At 45.6% G+C, this 21690-nt stretch overlaps 1 protein-coding gene across 1 annotated transcript in view; it reads left to right on the top strand.

Annotated features, from left to right (window-relative positions):
* Window positions 1–21459, top strand: part of CASP7 (caspase 7) — a 32406-nt gene extending 10947 nt beyond the window's left edge. The window contains exons 3-7 of the mRNA XM_026494170.4: window positions 16759–16895; window positions 17362–17490; window positions 18500–18675; window positions 19067–19196; window positions 19866–21459. Coding sequence (XP_026349955.1) covers window positions 16759–16895; window positions 17362–17490; window positions 18500–18675; window positions 19067–19196; window positions 19866–20089 — 796 coding nt within the window. The 3' untranslated portion in view covers window positions 20090–21459. The remainder of the gene's footprint in view (window positions 1–16758; window positions 16896–17361; window positions 17491–18499; window positions 18676–19066; window positions 19197–19865) is intronic.
* Window positions 21460–21690: the final 231 nt, after the last annotated feature.

Raw genomic sequence — 21690 nt, 5'->3', positions numbered from 1 at the left:
ATAGGTGTGTACGTAGACATATGCATAAATTGTAAGGCCTTTTTCCAGGTATCATGAGTATTAAATTTCTCCTACGTTAAGTTACTAATAATTTCTCCTAGACTAAGTTTCTGTCTGGCTATTATTAATTCACAGTTGGTCCAAACAAATGTTGACAAATCGTCAGTGCTATTAAATCGTTATTCATCAAAATAATTATTAAAATAGAAATTGCATTTAAATTACAACTTTTAATGGGGAAGCAGGCTTTTAAAAAGCTGTTTACAAATAAATGGACAAATAATAGTCATTGCTAGAATAAAAAAGAGTTCAGTATCACCTCTTTTGCCTGTTTGTCATTTTTAGAGGTAGAAGCGCTGAGAAACCATGAATAAGTACATGGGATGGCCAACAGTTCTCTTATAATAATGCCACTTAATTCTTCGAATTCCTTCTAAGTTCTCTGCCAAAAACTGACAAATCGATTAGGTCCTTCTGCAGTTGTATTGAGAATGATGAGAAATTACCTGACTTATAAAAGGAATTGTTATTCAGCTCTTAGAAACGTTTATTTTTTCCTTTCTGGGAAGTACATTTAAAAGGCTTTATCAAAACTTCTCCAAAAACCATACATTAAACCTGACTGTCTTTACTTAGAGGCAACTTATGTAACCCAAAATATTCCTGACAGAGATAAGATAATTAAAATAGCAATGTTAAACATATGTCAGTATCCTTTCTTTTTCTTTTTTTGGTAAAATGCTTATTTTAAACTATCTGCTTTTTAAAATATTTCATTGTTGAGACCTTGGAGCTGCAAATGTAGCTCATTCACTTATGTAAAATGTCTGTTCTGTATTCCAGTTGACAAAGCCAGTCCTTCTTGCCAAACCAATCAGCCTCACCAGATTTGCTTTTAACCAGTAAAGGTCTGATACCATTTTCAGTTCAGCAAATGTTGTATTAGGCATCCCCGTGACAACCATCTTGTTTCTAATTCTTGGAGGATGGTGGGTGGGTGGACGGATGGATGGATGGAAGGAAGGAAAGTAGGTTGGATGGACGGATGCAAGGAAGGAAGGATGGAGGGATGGATGATGGGTGGCTGGATGCAGGAAAGGAAGGAAGGATGGAAAGAAGGTTGGATGGATGAATGCAAGAAAGGAAGGATGGTTGGATGGAGGGTGGGGAGAGAGGAAAGGAAGAAGGAAAGGGCACAAAGAAAGCCCATTGCTGTGTTTACCTCCCTGAATCAGTGTTTATTTGCTTTGCTGTCACAGAACTCTGGCTCAAAAGTGATAGTCTTTGGAAATAATCGGGGTAAAAAGGCAAGGTCATTATATAAAAGCCATATCACTCCCATTCCATTCTATTATATATATTTTTTATTAGTGTATTTCTTAAACATATGAATGAATTTGGAACAGCCCGGTGTGGCCCCAAACAGCCCCATTTCTAAAATGCCATCCTTCACCCTTATTAGACTGTTGTATAAATAGGAAGCCCATCGCGGTGCTTCATTCAAGGGGACCCACAGATACTGATATTTGAATTGTCTGTTTGTTAGAGGATGTGGAGGTTTTGACATCATTTAAGAATAGGATGGATGAGATCCTGCTCTTTTTTTCATGTAGTGGGAGACAGGACACTGACAAAGGGGAGGCAGTATCTCAGGCAGACCAGTTTTAGGAGAAATACATATGGAAATTGAGGATCTGATCATTCATTTCCTTAAAGTTGTCTGTGTCTGCACCTTCTGGACGGTCTTTGAATGCCCTGTTCGAAGACCTCTGCCTTAATAAGAGGCGCATCATTTTGCAAAAATAGATATGGTCTGTGATATGGGTTTTTTACCCCCTTACATGCTTTGGAAAGGTCAAGAAGCCTGGATAGTCTCCCGTATTCTAGTGCACTGTACCTTTTTTTTATAGCATGGCTGACATTGACCTCAAGCTTCATGTTATCAACATAAACAGTAATCATCCTTGCAAAATACTTGAATTATATTCCATTTTCCAATTAAATATTCAAATTAAATTAAACGGGCAGCGGCCAGATTTTGGAAGGGTTTGTTTGTAAGTCACGTAAAGGATTTGGAAGCTGTTTATTTTAGTTGTATGGATTGTAGGACATGACTGTTGAATTAAACAATACTGAGCTACGGTAAATGGCAACTTAGTGTCTTATTCTTCCAGGCTGTGTATTGTTAGTTTTTTATTTTCTCTACCTTCACTGGGCATCAGAATCCAACCCTAGATTATGTGATGCACAGGCCGCCTACCGAGGAGGCAGTCAATTCAAATAAACTTCTACCAGAATTTGTGATGTACCCTTAAAATTTAGGTTTTATCCTTTCATTTTTTTTTTACATAAGATGGAAGGTTCTTTCCTGTGACTTTAAAATTAACCATGTCGGCGCTCCTGGGTGGCTCAGTCAGTTAAGCTTCTGCCTTCTGCTCAGGTCATGATCCTGGGGTCCTGGGATGGAGCCCCACATCAGGCTCCCTGCTCAGTGGGGAGCCTGCTTCTCCCTCTGCTCCTTGCCCCTGCTCATGCTCTTTCTCTCTCTCGAACAAATAAGTAAAAACTTTAAATAAATAAATAAAATTAACCATGTCAGATGCCGTTTTGGGTCACTAATTTATTATTTCAGTCATTCATTAAATATCTATGGAGCAACAGTGAGAAGTTAAGCCCCTTGTACCAAGTCCCATAGTTGATTCGTGAATTTGAACCTGCGTTTGTCTGCCTCTCACACCGAGCTCTCAGTGCTGCCTTCACGTGCCAGGCTCTGTGTTTGGCCCAGGGCTGCAGCTGGAAACAAGGTCAACAGCATCCACGTGGTCCCAGCCCCAGACACTCACATCCCTGCAGCCAAGGCAGGCATGCAACAGGTAACTGAGCTATGGTGGTGGTAGGCAGGGCAGAGCAAGGTGCTGGGAAGTAAAATTGAAAAGGGGACCCAGCCTGGTCTTGGGTGAAGGAACCCTCCTCCCTGGAGATGTGATGTGTGCTGAGACTTGATGGGGGGAGAAGGATGACAAAGGGGGGTGTGGGTGCGTGAGATCAGGGTGGTGCATTCTGGCAGGAATGTGGGATGTGGAAGGTACCCCAGAAGAGGAGATGGGAGAAATGGACAAAGGCCAGATTTTAGAAGGGCATGTCTGTAAGTCACATTAAAGATTTGGATTCGATCCTAAGAACAAGGAAGTCATGAAAGAGTTTAAGAAGTAGAGTGACTTAGGGGCGCCTGGCTCAGTGGGTTAAGCGACTGGCTCTTGGTTTTGGCTCAGGTCATCATCTCAGGGTCCTGAGATCAAGCCCCACATTGGGCTCTACACTCAGTGTGGAGTCTGCTTGAGATTCTCTCTCTCCCTCTCCTTCTGCCCCCCCCCCACCATGCTCTCGCTCTCTCGAATAAATCTTAAAAAAAAAAAAAAAAAAAAAGAAAAAGTAGAGTGAATTGATCAACTATACCTACCAAAAAACAACAAAAAAAAAAAGTGTGGGAGCTCCAGAGCTGCCGTGCGGGCAGGCCCTGAAGAGGGCGCTGTTGCAGTTCTCCAGGCCAGATGCTAGTGGAACAAAGCGGGTGGAGCGGAGCGGCTGGACCCCAGCGGTGGGGAGAGGTAGAAGCAACGGGACTTTGTGACCAAAAGGAAGGACAGGCTGAAGAGGAGAGAGATGCTGAGGAAAGCGGCACCTGAACTCCAAGGAAGATTGGAGTCATCTCGTGACCCCTGAGCCCTCTGGCTCGAGAAATGGGTGATGAAACCGCTATTTCCATTGTCATAATGACAGAAGGGCCCCGCGTTTGCCACCGTTCATACCTTCCTTGAACATTGCTGCTGCCTTGGCTTTGCTGCCCGAAAGGGCATGACAAATTTGGGGGGTGCCAGGGCCTTGGCCTGTGATGGGACAAGACTCGGAACAGTGTGATTTGCTGCAAAGAGCGGGTTTCCACGGTCACACGTGGCCCGTTGACACCCTAGGCCTTCAGCTCTGTGTCCTGAGATTCCAACGGGGATTGTTTATCCTGTTGAATGGAACTCATTGGGGTGACCTGAATACAGCAGAGCAAATCTGGGAGGTGCGGCAGCCCCTCCCGTGGCCCCCTCCGCGGAGTGCGGGACACCAAGTATCCCACACGTCGGGTGTGTGGGTGCATCCACGCCCCTGATGGCCGGCACCCCACCCAGCCTGTCGCATCCTCAGCTCCCTTCTCCAGGGTGTCAGAATGCTATCAGGTAAGGCAGTGGGGCGGGGACAGTGGCGCCCCCTGCCTATTTCTAATTGTGGATACCTGCCTTCCCCTGGGGACCTCAAGGATTCTGGGAAACAAGAAAGAAGTCTCCTCCCCCCCCCCCCCCCAAAGGACTCCCGGGCCCCAGGTAGTTCCAAGCTCTCAGACTTACCTTGGCTTTGTCGCCTCCGTGTCACTAGATGGCATCACAGCATCGTTTTATTTCCATTCCATGGGTCCCTGAGTAAACCCGGCTGTTCTTTAACTTACTTTAAAAAAAAATAAAATGATGAAATTTTATTAAAATGTTTTCTAATTTCCTGATTATTGAAGAACACTTGGAAAACACAGGAAACCACAAAGGAAAAATATTCAAGATATTAATTTAAAATGAGTAAAAATGTTTGGACTTGTAAACAGAAAAGACTTAGAAGAAATCAGTATCTGCACCATCGATATTCCTTATGAACCACAGTTTATGGAACAAGTTCTAGAATCATCTGTGCTCGAGGAGAGGGCTTCCTCTTGAAGTAAAGGTAACCCTAGCACCTGGCACGGGGTATCTGCCATGCAACGTACCTACCATCCAAGGTAGCAGCCTGGTCCCTGCGCTGGATGTGAACTAGGGTTCTTACTGACTGTCTAGGCATGGCTACGGAAATGACTGCAAAGAGCTAATTGCTGAATTGTAGCGTACTGGGAACTGTGGGAGGCAGGGGCAGGGAAGGAGGAGGAGGGCCCGAGGAGTTGGAAGTGGACAGGAAGAGCCTGCCTGTCAGGGCCAAGCCACATGATCAGGCCAGGCCTCGAAGCACAGGCTCTTGGAATGTGGTGGAGGCCCATGGACAGGGTAACTTTGGTCCTGGTGGCACCACTGGGAGCCACTGTAGATACAAGACCGGGCACACTTGAGCTGTGAAATCAGAGGCGCCCTTCTCAGTCCTGCTCAAGGTCTCTGCTAAAGGAAATAAAAGACGAAGTAGCAAACAGATTTCACACACTCAGATTTCCCCGGGACCTTGGTGGATGCTTCTGGGTCCCTGCGGAGGGGGTGTTTATCCTTCCATTTCCGGAGTGAAGGGGGCAAGAGAAAAGCCTTGTTTTCAAAACTTGATAAAACTCCCAGTTTTTGAGGCGCTTGTTCAGATCCCATGGGCTTTCTGCTCCGTGTCATCTTTGTGCTCCAGCCTTTGTGCTCCTCGAGTGTATTTAGTGAAGGCCACTAGCTTCTAATTCTTTCTCCTCCATTGCTACTCGGGTTTCTCCACCAGCTAAGTTTTCTATGTAAACAGATCCTTGTAAAAATATATGTTCTTTGTATAATTATAAGAAAGATCCAGGCGGCCTGTCTTTTCATTTGGAGGGGAGGGTGTTTCAGAAGAAGCAATGCTTTGGAATTAGAGAAAAGGACAAAGATAGCAGACCTTTAGCTCATTCCAAAGAATATGTTCCAAATTAAGCAAAAGCTCTTCGATCAAACCCATTGACTGAAAGAGGGCCAGGGCCTCTCAAAAGAAAAGGAATGTTAAAATATAACGCAGGGAGTTGGCTTTTCCATAGAGGAAGTCTTCGAATTCAGGCTATAGAAGACCGAATGCCTGTCTCCCAAATGTGTATGTGAACAGTACTAAAGGTTCCATGCTGTATTTGAAGCAGTGACACCACTTAAAATGACAGCAGGGGTGGCATGGAGGCGAACATCCCAGGTTCTGGTCCTGGCCTCCCAATCACTGGTTGAGGGACTAGCTAGTCCTTTGACTTTTTTGAGCCTCGGGTTTTCTCCTCTGCATAATAGAGATATGAACACCTGTCCATGGGATTGTTTCTGAGACTTGAATAAACTGTCAGCTTGCTGAATCATCCGGTGAGGAAACCATACATCCTTCCTGAGGGGGAGGAAATCCTCCCATTGTAATGTTAGAACTGGAAGACTCCTGAAAACGTGGTGTGTCCCAATTCCCTCCTCTGATGGCACAGTGAAGACCAGACAGGTAGAGTGCTTTCTTTACCCACAGTCACCCAGCAAGACCAGGCCCAAGACCCAGGTCTAACTTGGGGTCCAGTACTCCACCCCTTATATCAAGGGCCAGTTCCGACTGTCGTGGCGTGGAGCCTTTCAACCACATTAATCCACCAGCAGGACAGTTTTTCTCTCCTACCCAAGTGGGTCAGCAAATTTAATTCTTCATCGAAATTGCTCCCCTTTCTGCTTCACTTCAGCTGAGGGATGGACAGCGTTCCAACAGGGCTGGCGATGGGCTCTGTGATAAAGAGAGCCAAGTGCCCATTCCAGGAGCAGAGAGCCACACCTCCAAAACTCTGGTCACAGGATCTAGAAACTTTGACACTCCACGCATGCAGAATTCCTTGTTATTTTAGGTTATTGGCCTCCTAGAAGGGAAAAAGTGAGCTGGAGGGTTAAAAGAAAAACGAAGAAGGCAAGTAAATGATCAGGTTTTCATAGTAATAAAAATGTTAAAACCCTATTCTAGAAGTAAGTCTAGTTAGAGAAGTACTACAGGGGGTGTCTGGGTGGCTCAGTGCGTTAAGCATTGAACTCTTGGTTTCCACTCAGGTCATGATCTCAGGGTCATGAGATGGATCCCCAGTCAGGCTCCATGCTCAGCAGAGACTCTGCTTGAGAGTCTCTCTCTCCCTCTCCCTTTGCCCCTCCCCCCCCAAAATAAATAAATAAAATCTGAAAGGAAGGAAGGAAGGAAGAAAAGAGAGAAAAGAAAGAAAGAGAAGTACTGTGAATCTAAGGCCTCTTGTTTCTCCAGGGCACACACGGTCACAAGTAAGAGATGCACAGTGTGGCCTTGCACATTCAAACCCCGAACTTGCTGGAGCTCGGGGTGTTCTGTCTGGCACACTTCTGTGATGAAGAGTCTGCCGTTCCTCTGAAGGTGGCAAAGATAAATGCAGTGAGTGTGTCAGAATGCGGGCTGAGTCCTGTTAGCCATTCTAAGTTCTGGATCCTGAAGACATCATACATCAGTTTTAGGCCATTGAATTCTGTCCTTGATTTCCCCTGGTTGATTTCTTTAGTCTTTTATCAAAATTTATTTTCCTTTCATTTTTTTTTTTTTTTTAAAGACAGAGAACTCGTGCATGGGCAGGGTCAGAGGGGCAAAGAGAAAAGGAGAGAGAGCCTGAAGCAGGCTCCACACACCATGCGGAGCCCGACGTGGGGCTCGATCCCAGAACCCTGAGATCATGACCTGAGCTGAAATCAAGAGTCGGCTGCTTCACCGACTGAGCCACGCAGGCACCCCTTTTATCAATTTTTATTGTCAGAGGCCTCTGTTTCGTTGTTCAGGGGGGAGGAGGGAAACGTGCATGTGAATAAGTTTGGGGGAAGGACTCTTTTTCTCCCTAGCCTATTTTAAACCAACTTTGTTTCCCCAAATAGGTGTATGTGTGCAAATTCGAGCTTCAGAAAAGAATGTATAGAGACAGTTTTCCCTTTGTTCACAGACCTGAGGACGGCAAATGGTTCGGTTTGCCCAGGGCTAGCAGGCACTGCAGGTCTCCATGGTCAGCCTCACGGCTTCCATTGGCCATGACCTTGAACCAGGAAACTGAGAAAAGCATCGTTGCACTGTTTGCTCCATAAGTGTTTCGTTTTTATGTGTTCACATTTTCCTCATTGCGTTTGGAGGGGTGAGATGAGAAGGCGTAGACACTCCTGGATCACTCACTTTATGCAAGACCATTGGAAAAGGTTTATCTGCCTCATTTGAAAATTAGGGTAGTTGGTCTGCCTTTGTAGTCTTTTGTTTTATTATTTGTATTAGTATCTTGAGTGCCTTTATAAGGAGAAAAATAACCTAAAGAATTGAACTCTGATTCCCCACCAAGTCACCTCCTATTTTTGTTCATTTATGTACATATAATTTTACATATTTTGCCATTTCTATCCGTGCTGTTCTGCCACCTTCTGTAGACTGGCACTTTGGTGGGTCACCTCCCATCTGCACGCTCATCACTTTAAATAGCTGTGTGGTATTTTATGCCACTGACACTCAGTCTCTTGCTTAGCCATTCCCCTGTTTCCGTGTTTTCACTCTTAAAAATGGTGCTGCCGGCTGCATCTTTGTGGACGTTTGGGGTTTTTTATCCCCCCCCCTTTGGATCCCGTGCTCCTAGAAAGTCACTTTTTCTCTAGGGAGCTGTCCCAGGGTGGGGAGGAAGCAGCGGTGTGGAGCCTGGGCATTTCTGCCGGTCAGCAGAGAAGGGGGAGGCCAGTGTGACTTTCCCAGCCCCAGTGTGAATGGTCCTATGGAAAACTCCAGCGTGCAGCTCACTGCTGATTCAGTCACGGGCCTTCAGGGCCGGGCAGGCTGTGCCAGTCTGCTGTCCCCTGCTGAGCCCTGAGCATGTTGAGTTTTTATTATTACAGAGAAGAAGGAAACTCACTGCCCATAGTTGCCGGGCGAAGCCTAGTTCTGATGCACAGGGGGGTGCTTTCGGATGGAGACACGAGGTACCACCTTCACTCTTTCCTTTCCTCTCTGCCTCGCTCTGTGCCTTGGTATGTCAGGACTGTCGGGGATACCCGCCGTTCAAATGTTGAAACCATGAATGAATCATCCCAAAAATATTTAGACAAAGCAGCTACGAAAACCAGAGCTCTAGTTCCGAATGAAACAGCCCTGGGGAAATGTGTGCCTGGTGGTGTGTTTACTTTCCTGCTGATGAATGTCTGCAAACAGATAGAGCTTCTGGGGATCCTATTCATGGAGACGCTTTAGAAAATAAACAGTAGCAGGTTTGCATGTTTCTATCCCCTTCCAAATATAGAAAGGTATAATTCACATTTCGAGCAGCGTAGGGGATCTGTAAGAGGATAAAACCTGTATTTATCCACTCTGGTGATGGGGAAAATTATACTCACACCCCGAGTGGATTGTAAAAATTCATTGTGCACTTTCTGAGGTTTTTTACTTCTTCGTAAAGGAGGCAGAGTCCTTTATTCTGGAATGTTTTCTGGTATGAGTTGCTGTAGGCTCTTCAAGGATGTCTTTTTATATAAATAACCATCAGAGCTTGGTTGTAATTTTTTGCCTCCTGACTTTGTTGGAATGACTAAGTTGGCCTCGCGCTGTGGAATTTGAGGTTCCAAAAAAATGAGTCTCCAACCTAAGAAGTTAGGATCATCTAGTTTCTTCCTGATAATCAGTGCTGCATGATCTGTGTTCCTAGCAGAGATTTGAGCTTATCTACATATGTCTGGGTCCTTGCTCATACTGGTGAGGAAAGACAACAGGAGAAATCAGAAAGATGTGTTAAGAAGCATTGTAGGAAACCGTCGCATTTTAGTGCACACTTAAGAACACTTGCTAAGTCGTTCTGCCAGGCTGTCCTGGTTAGTGCAGTCTTGCTTATCTGGCCCTAAGAACAGTAATCTCACAGCCAGATTTATTTTTGAAAATCTGTAGCCAGTTGTGAAACACAGGATCTTTTAAGAGGATTTGGAACTTTTAATTCACTGTTCTGGTTTATCATGAGCCTTGCACTTAATAGCAAGTTTCAAAACAAGAATCCTGTGTTTCTTCTCAGCATTGTAATCTCGGCCAAAGTTTTCAGAAAGTGAAAAAGGTCAAGATAAAAGCTGGGTTTATCAGCAGAGAATTAGCAGAGGCAGAGGAGAAGGGGTGAGTGTGGGGGGAGCAGGTAGAACGGGAAATACTAGAATCTGACTTAAAAAAATACCATGGCCAGCTTTCATTTGCTGTGTCTTTCCATGCCTCTCATCTATACTTTGCAGAATAAACGGAATAATGATTATGAACGGGCTTCGTAATACATAAAGCACGACGCAAACATTAACGATACTTGTCGCTGGTGACGTAGGGCGATGGGAAGTGGCTCCTCCACCCTTTTGCACCGCTCGTCAGATTCAGGAGAAAGGCTGGCTTCCATTGACCTCGTCCTGAAAGAAGGTCCACGTGCCCTCCCTTTTGGGGTCTGTGCCATAGCCATGCACACGTGTTCCTGAATCTTCTGCAGAAAAGTCATAGGAACTTAGGACGACAAGAATGGCCACTTCTAGAAGATCTTATCTCTGGGAGAGGATCACCAGCTGAAGAAATGTCTAATCTGGATCTCTGAAAGCTTCTTAGTACCCTTCTCGTTCCCCAGCCCCGGGCAAACCTGCTGTGCCGTGGACTGTTGGCATCTTTCCACAGTGGCCAATTAATGAGCACAGTCTCTTCGGAGCCCTTGAGGCCCTTGCTCCTGTCCAATAGCAGTTGTTTATCTGAGGGTCTGCTTGGCTTTGGCGATTGATTTCCAAACAGACAGTAACTCTTTATGAGCGGCTGGTACTGGGATTGCAAAGCTTCCCTCCCCCGACTGAGTGACTGCGCCACCAAGGCCGTGCAGGGGACTCTCCAAACACTGTGCAAACAAGGCAGAAGAGGAGTGGCATTTCCTGGAAGCGTTTTGGTTGTGTTGTTAAAGTAATTTCAGCCTCCCGTTCTGTTTGCCTGGCACCCCTAGCAGACCTTGCAGGTTTCTCGGGAAGTTGTAAATCACACACAGGACCCCGACAGACAGTCTCGCTGCTGCCAAGGGGCACCTTCCATAGGCCACGCTTCCCGAAGTGTATCTAGTTCGACCTTCTGGCCGAGAGCCAAGGGTCCCAAAGGCTGCGCCCACATGGGAAGTGATGTTTGACAGGAGAGGGCGAGCTGGCTCTTCTGCCCTGCACGGGGGTCAGCAGTGAAAGTTTAGAGTCAAGAGGGCCCATGCAGGGCGCCCGGGTGGCTCAGTCAGTTAAGCGTCCGCCTTTGCTCAGGTCATGATCTCAGGGTCCTGGGATGGAAACCTGCATTGGGCTCCCTGCTCAGCAGGGAGTCTGCTTTTCCTTCTCCCTCGGCGCCTCCCCTCCCCCCACTTGTGCTCGCTCAGTCTCTCTCTCTATCAAATAAACAAATAAAATCTTAAAAAAAGAAAAGAAAAGAGGGCCCAAGTGGTGGTAAGACAGGCGAGTGCTGAGGCCCTCGCACATCAGAGGGTGTGAGCATCTCCAGGAAAACACCCAGGCCTGGCTCTGATTCTCTAAGTCTAGGGTGAGGCCTGGGCATCTGGATTTTAACAGAAGTAAGAAATGATGGAATAGGGGACTTGGTGTCAGACCTGTGAGTGAGTCTGGGCCTTCACCCCTGTTTGGCATTGTGTTCTCGGACAAACTAATGTCATCTTTTCCTATGAGGTAGGGCCAGTGCCCTACAGAGTTGTTGTAAAGACCTTATGAGGTCATGTGTACAAGGCAGTGAGTGTTCCAAGATGGTACTTATGTATTTATGACTGCCATTGTTATTGACACACAGAGGAGAAAGAAGCTCAAAAAGCTAGGAAATAAAATCCCGTGTAAAATCACAGTGAGACACAGAATCATGGGGTCTCTCAGGAGCCCTTTCAACAAGTAGCACAAAAAAGTATGAGTCCAGAAATCTTCAAAATGGGCCAAATAATGAAATCCATTTGCAGCAGATGATTTTTAATTACTAAATAATTTGTATTTTAACCTTTTGAATAACTTATTCGCATGTACTAAAAAAGAGATACAGTCAAACTCTTCCTCCTTCCTGCTCTCCTTGCCCCTGGCCCCCATCACACAGGTGACCACTCTATGATATACAACAAATACCATTAGTAATAATAATAACATTTATGTACGATCAACTGAAGTCCACACACTGTTCTAAAGGCTTTGTGAAAATCAACTGTTCACAAGCTGTGAGGCAGATGGTGTAATTTTGTCCTTTTTACAAAGTAGGAAGCGAAGCATAGAGAGGTTAAGTAACTTGCCCGTGGTCACTCAGCTGCATGGTAGAGCCAGGTTTCAAAGATCAGCCGTCCAGCCCTAGAATTAATGGGCTTATCCATTACGTCACCTTTTAAGAGTCTATGCAAATACAAGCAAACATAAAGATACGGTATTTTTCCCTCATTTTTCCCCAAAGGGTAGTATACTGTTCTCATGGTTCTGCCCCCTCTGTTTTCTTTCATGCTTAACCTACGTACTGGAAATCCTCCCACCATCAGAGCACAGGGAACTTCCTCATGCTTGCAGTACTGTGTTATTTGGACTAAAGACCCTCCCCTTCATGGTTCAACCAGGAAGCAGGGACTGAACTGAATCTTTGTACCTGCCCTGCAGGTCCTGGTGGGAGTGGCCAGCTGGAGACACTCCTGTCTGCCCGCCAGGTCTTCAACTGAGGCATGCTCTTAAAGTTAACAGTTGGAAGTAGGAGCGGCAGGGGGGAGAAGAGCAGACTCGCCAGTCCACCAGTGTTTCCAGATAGCATTAGGTGTCCGCACAAGAGAAATACGCAGGCAAGACCCCTGCCCCGTGTGCGTGCAGAAGCAGCTACCAGGGTCTACCCTGAAACAGTCGCTTCTGAGAACTCCTGTCTCTTCCTAAATGTGAGGCTGTGCTTACTGTCTCTGCAGCAGCCTTGCAGCCAGAATTAGCTAAATGGAAGTGAAGGCACTGCTCTCACTGGGGTCTTGAAGGGAAAGTGGAATGGAAAGGGCGCTAATCCCAAGGAGAGGGTGCCTGGAAGCCTCACAACAAGTAGGATCCGTTGGGCTCTGAGTCTAGCAGAATGTATCTATTATGCCGTGGACTTCGGTCCACTTTTTCACTTTTCTTCCTGGTGCCTTCTGCATCTTGATAATCACTTCTTCCTTTGGTTTGTCTCTCCAGTTGCGTGCTTTAACTTGATCACAGGGTAGCTTCCCCAAAGTCAAGCTACAGACGGAGTTTTCCCAAGGTCTGTGCCTCTTAGGAAGGCAAAGTCAGGGGGATGGAATTGACTGCTCTCTAACACGTATCCCTGGTCTGGGAGGACCTGGGTTTAGCAAAATCTGTTTCAGTTAGAAGGAGAAATAACTATTGACTGACTCAAATCCAGAAAGAGGAAGCAGATATTTTATTTCATTTTGAAAAATGAGAGTTCAGGTTAGGAGCAGGCTAGGTAAGGGAATTCCCTCCCTTTTGAAATATTTACCAGGGATAAGAATCACATTTCATATTCAATTTTAAGGTACTTTTTGTAACCATAGAAAGTATTTTCTTTAAAGGGTGTATATCTTTATTGCCCTTTTGTAGTCCTTTAAAAAAAAGTTTACTTCCCAAATCTATTCTAATAGAAATGGAGACCTTTTTTTTTTTCATGTAACTTATAACCAAGCCTGTTTTTCTTACAAAAGATGGTCACTGGTTTTGTTTTGCTCATCATTGTGGATGGGCTAATGGCAGCTTTAAAAAAAATCACAGTGTGTTTCTTACTTGGTGGTTTGTTGTACAATTTGTTTCAGAATAATTCATATTGCAGAAGATAGAAGTAGAGCTTTATCTCTTAAAGACCTCCAGCCTGTTAGTCTTAATACTGGTCTTATTAGGGTCTTTGAGTGGCCTTCAGTTAGCTAAAGACTTGTCAAGAGGCAATGAAAAAATGCAGGGAGAATTTTAACAAGGTCCTGGTCCCTTGTAAGCCCTGACCAATGTTAGTTGTTGTAACAACCTGTAATAACCTCCTTTAGAGGCATAGATTGAAGATTTTGTGGGCATACAAAAGACCACGTACAGATAATTTTCCACGTTTACAGAGGGCACTGTCGGAATGGGTGATTGACAGGGAATTCAGAAGTAAATCCTACCCCCATGCATGGTGTGTCCTTGAACACTGCAGAAGCTCACTTTGCTGATACTTGTCTCCACTGAGCTCTTATGGAAGCCCAGGAAAGGGAGAGGACTCCACAAGAGTATTTTCTGCCCATGAAATCGGCCATGTCATTCTGTGAGGGTCACAGAAGGCTCAGTTTTCCAGGAGAGGAGGTCAGGGCTTTGCGAAGGGTCCCATGGGCAGATGCCTGAGTCCCAGCCCAGTGCTCATTTGTGCTGGAGAAAAGCTGGCATCGCCCCTGTAGACCAGACAGAAAATGTAGGGAGAAGGTGAAGGCTATCTCTCTTTTAAATGTATCAGATGATACTACGGAAGACAGTTGGCCTTATAAAAGTGGAGGATAGAGCAGGGTTGCTGTTGAAAAACAGCAATAAGCAATCTGCGGAGATTCGACCCACAGAGCCACTCTGTAATCTGGACCCACATAGGAGGGGCAGCATCAAAGGCCATGTCCTTCCAGAGATTCTGAGAAACTACAACAGGCAAGGTTCAGTGAAACTCAGGGTGCAAGGCCCACATTTGTCAGGTAACAAGCTGAGTTTTTATTTTCACTTTACTCCTTCCAACATTTGACAAGAATTTAGGGACAGTGGCAGACAAGTCTTCTTCCAAACACTCTGGGTTGTGGGGCTCTGGAGCACCAGCTTGAGACACTGATACCACCTGAGGCCCACGTGGTGGTCTCACTTTGCTCATCCCTACCTGGCGGACCTTGAACAACCCCTGCCCCCCATGGACCTGTTTCCATATCTGTAAAATGAGGGGATAAGACTGGATGCATTCACTCCTAGAACACATCTTTTTGACTAGAGCCCCTCATACAGTATTTAACAGAAGCGGAAAAGAGTGGGCATGTTTGACTTGTTTTCGACCTTAGGGGGAAAGCATTCAGTCTCTTCTCATTAAGTATGATATTGTCTGTGAATTTTTCATAGATGCCCTTTTCAGGTTGAGTTAGTCCCATTGTAACCCTAGTGTATTTAGCGTTTTTATTGTAACAGGTGTATTGGATTTTGTCGTTTGCTTTTTTTTGCATCAATGGAGCTGATTATGTGCGTTTTGTCCTTTATCTTTGTCTTTTAATATGATGGATTACATTAATTGGATGTTAACTAACCTTGAATTCCTAGAATCAATCACACTTGGTGATGGTGAATAATCCTACTCAGAGACTGCCAGATTTGGTTTGCTAATATTTTCTTAAGAATTTTTGCATCTAAAGGCGCCTGGGTGGCTCAATCAGTTGGGCATCCAACTCTTGATTTCGGCTCAGGTCATAATCTCAGGGTCATGAAATTAAACCCTGTATCAGGCTCCATGCTGAGCATGGAGTCTGCTTAAGATTCTCTACTTCTTGGGGTGCCTGGGTGGCTCAGTCGGTTGAGCATCTGCCTTTGGCTCAGGTCATGATCCCAGGGATCCTGGGATCAAGTCACATATCAGGTTCCCTGATTAGTGGGGAGCCTGCTTCTCCCTCTCCCTCTGCCATTCCTCCCACTTGTGCTCTCGGGCTCTCTCTGTCAAATAAATAAATAAAATCTTAAAAAAAAAAAAAAAAAGATTCTCTCCTTCTTCCTCTGCTCCTACTCATTTGCATGCTGTCTCTCTCTCTCTTAAAAAAATACATCTATATTCATAAGGGATATTGGTCTGTAGTTTATAAAAAAATATTTAAGGAGCAACTTATATGCCAGGCATTGTTCTAGGTATCGGGGATTCAGCAATTTTTCAGAACAGATAAAAACCTTTTCTGTCGTGGAGTTTCATTCCCACGAATGACCAGCGTGGCTGCTTTCCACTCACACTTGACATTTTTTTCTGTGTCCTCTCAATGATGCTGCATGTTCCAGCCTCCCTGCCAGACTTTTGGTAAGTTGGACAGACAGTGTCAGGAGACTGGAAGGCGACTACTTTCTTTTTTAAATCACTGCTCCTTTTCCCCCCTTTTTAATGGAACTACTTCTAACCTCAGGTATTCGTGTTCTGAGTATCATTGTGATACTGTCATTGTGAAATTGGCTTTGTGTTGTCATGCTTTGTTCATTCTCATTGTTATATAGTATTTCCTTATATGCATATTCAGTGGTTTATTCACTGCACTGTAAACGGACATTTGGATTCTTTGCTGCTCGGGGCTGTTGCTGAACAGCACTGCTGTGCACATGCATACATCTGTCCTTTTTTGCAGACGTGTTTGCTCTACTCTGGGGTGTATTCCGGGAGTGGAGTTTCATGTTTAAGATGTGTTTAAATTCGGGGCGCCTGGGTGGCACAGCGATTAAGCGTCTGCCTTCGGCTCAGGGCGTGATCCCGGCGTTCTGGGATCGAGCCCCACATCAAGCTCCTCTGCTATGAGCCTGCTTCTTCCTCTCCCACTCCCCCTGCTTGTGTTCCCTCTCTCACTGGCTGTCTCTATCTCTGTCGAATAAATAAATAAAATCTTTAAAAAAAAAAAAAAGATGTGTTTAAATTCAGTTTGGGTAGATTCTGCCAGTTTTCCACAATGGAAGTACAAAGTAGGTTCCCAGCAGCTACGAGTGACAACTTGCGGGTGCCCTATGCGGGGTCACCGGCGCACCGTAGCCATGCTGGTGGGTGTGTCTGGGTATCACGGCACAGTTTTAGTGTGCATCTCTCTGGCATCTGATGAAACAGGGTAGGAGATCCTGTTCATTTTAAATAGGACAATTGAATAGAGCCATCTGCTCATCTCGGGCCTTTTCTTACAGCGATTACAGCCTCCTTGGGCACCCCTTCCATGCTAGCAGTAGAATCAGGAGGCCATTCCTGTCCACACATCTTCCACTGCCCCTGACTGGCTTTCTGTTTCCCCAGTAAGAAGAAGAAAAATGACACGGGGAAATCAACCAAGACCGCCCAGGACCAAGTGCCTATATACCAGTATAACATGAATTTTGAGAAGGTGGGCAAATGCATCATAATAAACAACAAGAACTTCGACAAAAAGACAGGTCAGTGCTGTGGGCCTGGGCTGACCTTTCCTGTCCCCTTCTGTTGTCTTTAGCTTATATCAGACTTTGATTAGAGAAGGGCCGTGCCCGTCTGCTGGGGCAAGAGCCCCCCACCCAGTGCTGCTTTCGTGCTCAGGAGGCAGGCACGAGGGACATCGGGAGCTTCGAGTCTGAGGTCCCACCACATTCATTCGCTGATGGGGGACTTGGACCAAAGGGCTAAGAATGGAGGGGAGCTCTTAGGTCGTGACTGAGGCAGAGAGTTGCCGTGACGAGGCTCACCTTCTGTGGCCAGGCTGAACAACCTTCTCCTTTGAGTTTGCTTCTTCTCTCAGTTGCTCATTTAAACTGTGACCTTAGGAGCATTGACACCGGAGCCAGCAAGGCTGCACTTAGCACCCAACCAGATGCTGCTGGCCGGCAGCACTCAGCCAGGGATCGCTCATCGTGGCCTTCATTCCTGCAGGTATGGGCGTCCGAAACGGAACGGACAAAGATGCCGAGGCCCTTTTCAAGTGCTTCAGAAACCTGGGTTTTGATGTGGTTGTCCATAATGACTGTTCTTGTGCCAAGATGCAAGATCTGCTGAAGCAAGGTGCGTGCCCACCTTCTCCCCCTGCCTCCCCCCTGCTCCGGGCAGGGGCAGCGAGCCAGCCCTTTTGGGAGGGCGCCGCAGTGGCACACAGCGATTGCAGCCCGGGGAGCCTGTCCTTACTCCGGCCCAGGCAGAGGCCTTTCAGGAAACTTCAGTTTCTCCCTAAAAAATGAAATCAGCTCCTAGTACAGCAAGTAATAGGTTTGGTATCTACAGAACAGTCTCAATTTCAAAAAGCTAATTCACAGGGAAGGAGCAAGTCTGTGGCTTTCTGTCCAGTGTGGGGTTGAAGTGTCAACTTTTCCCTGGTGGCAGATAGAGAATAATAATCTCCCTACAGGGAATGAAACATGAGAGACTATGGACTATGAGAAACAAACTGAGGACTTCAGAGGGGAGGGGGGTGGGGGAATGGGATAGACCGGTGATGGGTAGTAAGGAGGGCACGTATTGCATGGTGCACTGGGTGTTATACACAACTAATGAATCATCGAGCCTTACATCGGAAACCGGGGATGTACTGTATGGTGACTAACATAATATAATAAAAAATCATTAAAAAAAAAAAAAAAAAAAAAAAAAAAAAAATAATCTCCCTACATTTTAGAGGTTTATGTTTTAAACAGATTTTACAGATACGGGAACTAAGGCAAGGCACAAAATGGCGACACAAAATGGCGACATAACTTGCCCGGTGTCGCAGACCTAACAAACAGCAGGGCCATGCCCTTCAGCGCCCCCAGCAGCCTCCTGAACCCTTCCCACACGGGGGGCACCCCTCCTCCCGAGGCAGCCCCATCTAGGTCTCAGACTGTGAGAGAATTCTAGAATTCCCCCTGTCTCTAACTTCTCTCCACTGGCCTTCCTTCTCTCCAGAGAGCTGCTCCTCCCCCTGCTCCTCCTCCTGTCTGACAGGCAGTGGCCACTGCCAGGCTGGGAGGGAGGCCCCTCTGGAAGTCCCAGGGGACTTATGTCTTAACCTTTCCATCCTCAAACCACTTGCTTGCAGCCTCTGAAGAGGACCACAGAAATTCCGCTTGCTTCGCCTGCATCTTGCTAAGCCACGGAGAAGAAAATTTAATTTACGGAACAGATGGCGTGACAGCAATAAAGGACTTGACCGCCCATTTTAGGGGGGATAGATGCAGAAGCCTTCTAGAGAAACCCAAACTCTTCTTCATTCAGGTAATCCCTTTTCAAAGTACCGTTGAAAAAGGAAAAAGATGACAGAGACATGACAGAGTCTAGACATGACGGTTCTAGCACTTTTACAGATGTATGCGCTGTTTCAGCTGGGGTTTGCAGATTTAGGTTTTGTTTTTCTACCCCTCCATGCTTGGCATCTGTATTTGCATCAGATCACTGGTTGTGAGGATTTCTTTAAGACACTGCAATATTTTTATTGGCTGTGCTTGCTAATTTCACACAAGCTTTGTTCATTATGTATGTATATATCAAATTCTTGTTGAGCCGCTAGTGCGGGCCGAGTACAGCCCTAGGCACTGGGACGCAGCAGTGAAGAGCTCACATGTTCCTATTCCCGACTCCACGGAGTGATCTCTGCTTTGGTACTTAGGCTTGCCGGGGGACAGAGCTCGATGATGGGGTCCAGGCCGACTCGGGGCCAATCAATGACACAGATGCCAGTCCTAGATATAAGATCCCCGTTGAAGCTGACTTTCTCTTCGCCTATTCTACAGTTCCAGGTATGAAATCCATTGCCTGTGAACCGGACCATGCCATTCTACCTTCAAATTGCAGGCTTGGGGCTGTATGCGTTTCCTGTTGCTGCAGTGATAAATTCCCCGAAACGTAGTGGCTTCAGACCTACAAGCATATTATCTAATAGTTCTGGAGGTCAGAGATCCAAATGGGTTGACAGGGTGACCCAGAAGGAACATTCTGGAGGCTCTAGGGGGAATATCCACATCCTTGCTTTTTCCAGCATGTTAGAATTCCCTGGCTTGTGGTCCCCTGCCTCCAGCTTCAAAGCCAGCAACCTCGAATCTCTGCCTCTACTCTCCTGCAAATTCCCCTCTTGAGGCTTGGATTAGAAAGTAGCTCTCCCTACAAAGGGAAGAGTTCCAGAGTGCTTCTCCAGAATCTCCTTTGGAAAGCTCCATGTGCCCATTTGTCTCCTACACACTTAGGTATTTGATATGTATCCGTGCAGGAACACTTGTGCTGGGCATCTTCACGCAGCCTTCTAGAACCTAAGATGTTTGTTCTCTGAGCACACAGCATAATTTTCACAGGGATCTTGCATGCAGAGAGAGTAAGATAATTTCAGAAAAGCAGGCTTCATACACCAAGAGCCCCTTCCTAGTGGCGCGTGGGGCAGCGAATCTGATCTTCTCCTTTCTGTCTTGTTGAAGGCTATTACTCATGGAGGAGCCCAGGAAGCGGGTCCTGGTTTGTGCAGGCCCTGTGCTCCATCCTGAATGAGCATGGCAAGAGCCTGGAGATATTGCATATCCTCACCAGGGTGAACAACAGGGTGGCCAGGCACTTCGAGTCCCAGTCTGATGACCCCCACTTCCACGAGAAGAAGCAAATCCCGTGTGTGGTCTCCATGCTTACCAAGGAACTCTACTTCTGAAAAAATAACCATTTCAGGGATGCATCTGAGCTGAAAAATCAATGGATCATTTGTTGATGAGTCTTTTTTTTTTTTTTTTTTGATGCTCTTGAAATACCCAGAAATTCTAAAGGATTTTTAATTCAAGAACATTTATTGATTCAACAGGAAAGAAACTTTCTGGTGCTGTCTTACATTCTTATGTTTTTGGAGACTTTCTTCTTTCTTTCTTTCTTTCTTTCTTTCTTTCTTTCTTTTTTTACAATGTTATCCATTTGATGGCTTTGTAATTTCTTCTTAAGACGAATTTTCTGTTTGTATTTTTCTCCTTGTTGTCCCACTCAGTACATACAACAGAAACAACCTCCTCAGATTCTTGGCTGTGTCCACCATGATTGGTGGTGACATGGCAGACAGGGTCCACCTGGCCAAGAGGGTTCCAGTGCTTGAAAAAAAGTAGCCTGTATTCACCCGTATTGCAGAAAGTGGGTATTGAGTGTGATTTGAGTGATTTTTCATTGGCTTAGGACAGATTCTCGTGTAAAACTTCCCAGATAAGTTAAAGGGGAAAAAATGTTAATGATTCTAATATATCTGTCTGATAGAAGACAGAAACCATTCTAGATATTTCAGTAGAAGGAATTTAATAGAGGAAATTGACCAACAAAGATGATAAAAGAGAAGCCAAATAAAAGGAATCTGTGACCACCTAGGACTATGAAAAAGTGTGCCCCCCTTAATCCAGAAGCTGGGCCCACAGGAGCCGGCAGCGTGATGGGGGCTGCCTGATGAGGGCCGGGACCACCAAGGGATTGTGGGAATTGGAGCCATGGCAGAGACAAAGCCCCTGCTTAGATGGGGCAAGACCGGCTGGGTCAGATGTGGAGAGATACCCGGGCTTCATCTCTCCTTCCCTCGAGTCTTCCTCCCCGCACCTTACCTAGAAGCCAGCTGACAAGGGCCCTGGGAAATGTGATATACTGCAAACACAGACCACAGCAAAGCCTAGTGAGGTAGGGCAGGAATAAGAAATGGATATCAGAATGGCCCGTAATGTGAATGTAAGTAATCTTATTCCCTGATGTTGAACATTTCCTCCCTTCAATCATTTATTCGTTGAGTTGTCAGATAATCTCCGTATCACCCACTATGTGCAAAATAATCTTTTTTAGCTTTGAAATCTACCTGGAACTTTTTAGATTATTCCAATTCTTATTCTGAGTAAATTTTTTGTTACCACTAATTCTCTATGGGGGAAAGGTTTATGGCAAAGATTTTTGCACTTTGTTTTCAAGGTTACCTTTTGAATTCTTGACAGTTTTATTCGGCCTAATAATTGGTTAACACACAGATGTTCATATTTATTGATTAAAATGTGGTTGCTTAATTCCTAACCTGCTCAGTTTGCTTTCCTTCTAAAGTTTTTTATGGCAGTGGAAAAATGGGAAAACAGGGTAAGAGTTGACCCCACTGACTTGACCTCCACACAAAATATAATTCATGTCTCTTTTGAAGCTGGAACACTAATAGAGCAGTAAGTCAATCACTTTGGAAGCTGAAATTCTTCACATAAAGAGTTAATTAACTTATAAAACTGTATGCGATGGACTACCATTTATTAA

This window comes from Ursus arctos, unplaced genomic scaffold (genome assembly GCF_023065955.2).
Source record: "Ursus arctos isolate Adak ecotype North America unplaced genomic scaffold, UrsArc2.0 scaffold_7, whole genome shotgun sequence".
NCBI classification, from domain to species: Eukaryota; Metazoa; Chordata; class Mammalia; order Carnivora; family Ursidae; genus Ursus; species Ursus arctos.
Note: the sequence above shows the minus strand (reverse complement) of the source record. Positions and strands in the feature narration are given on the sequence as shown.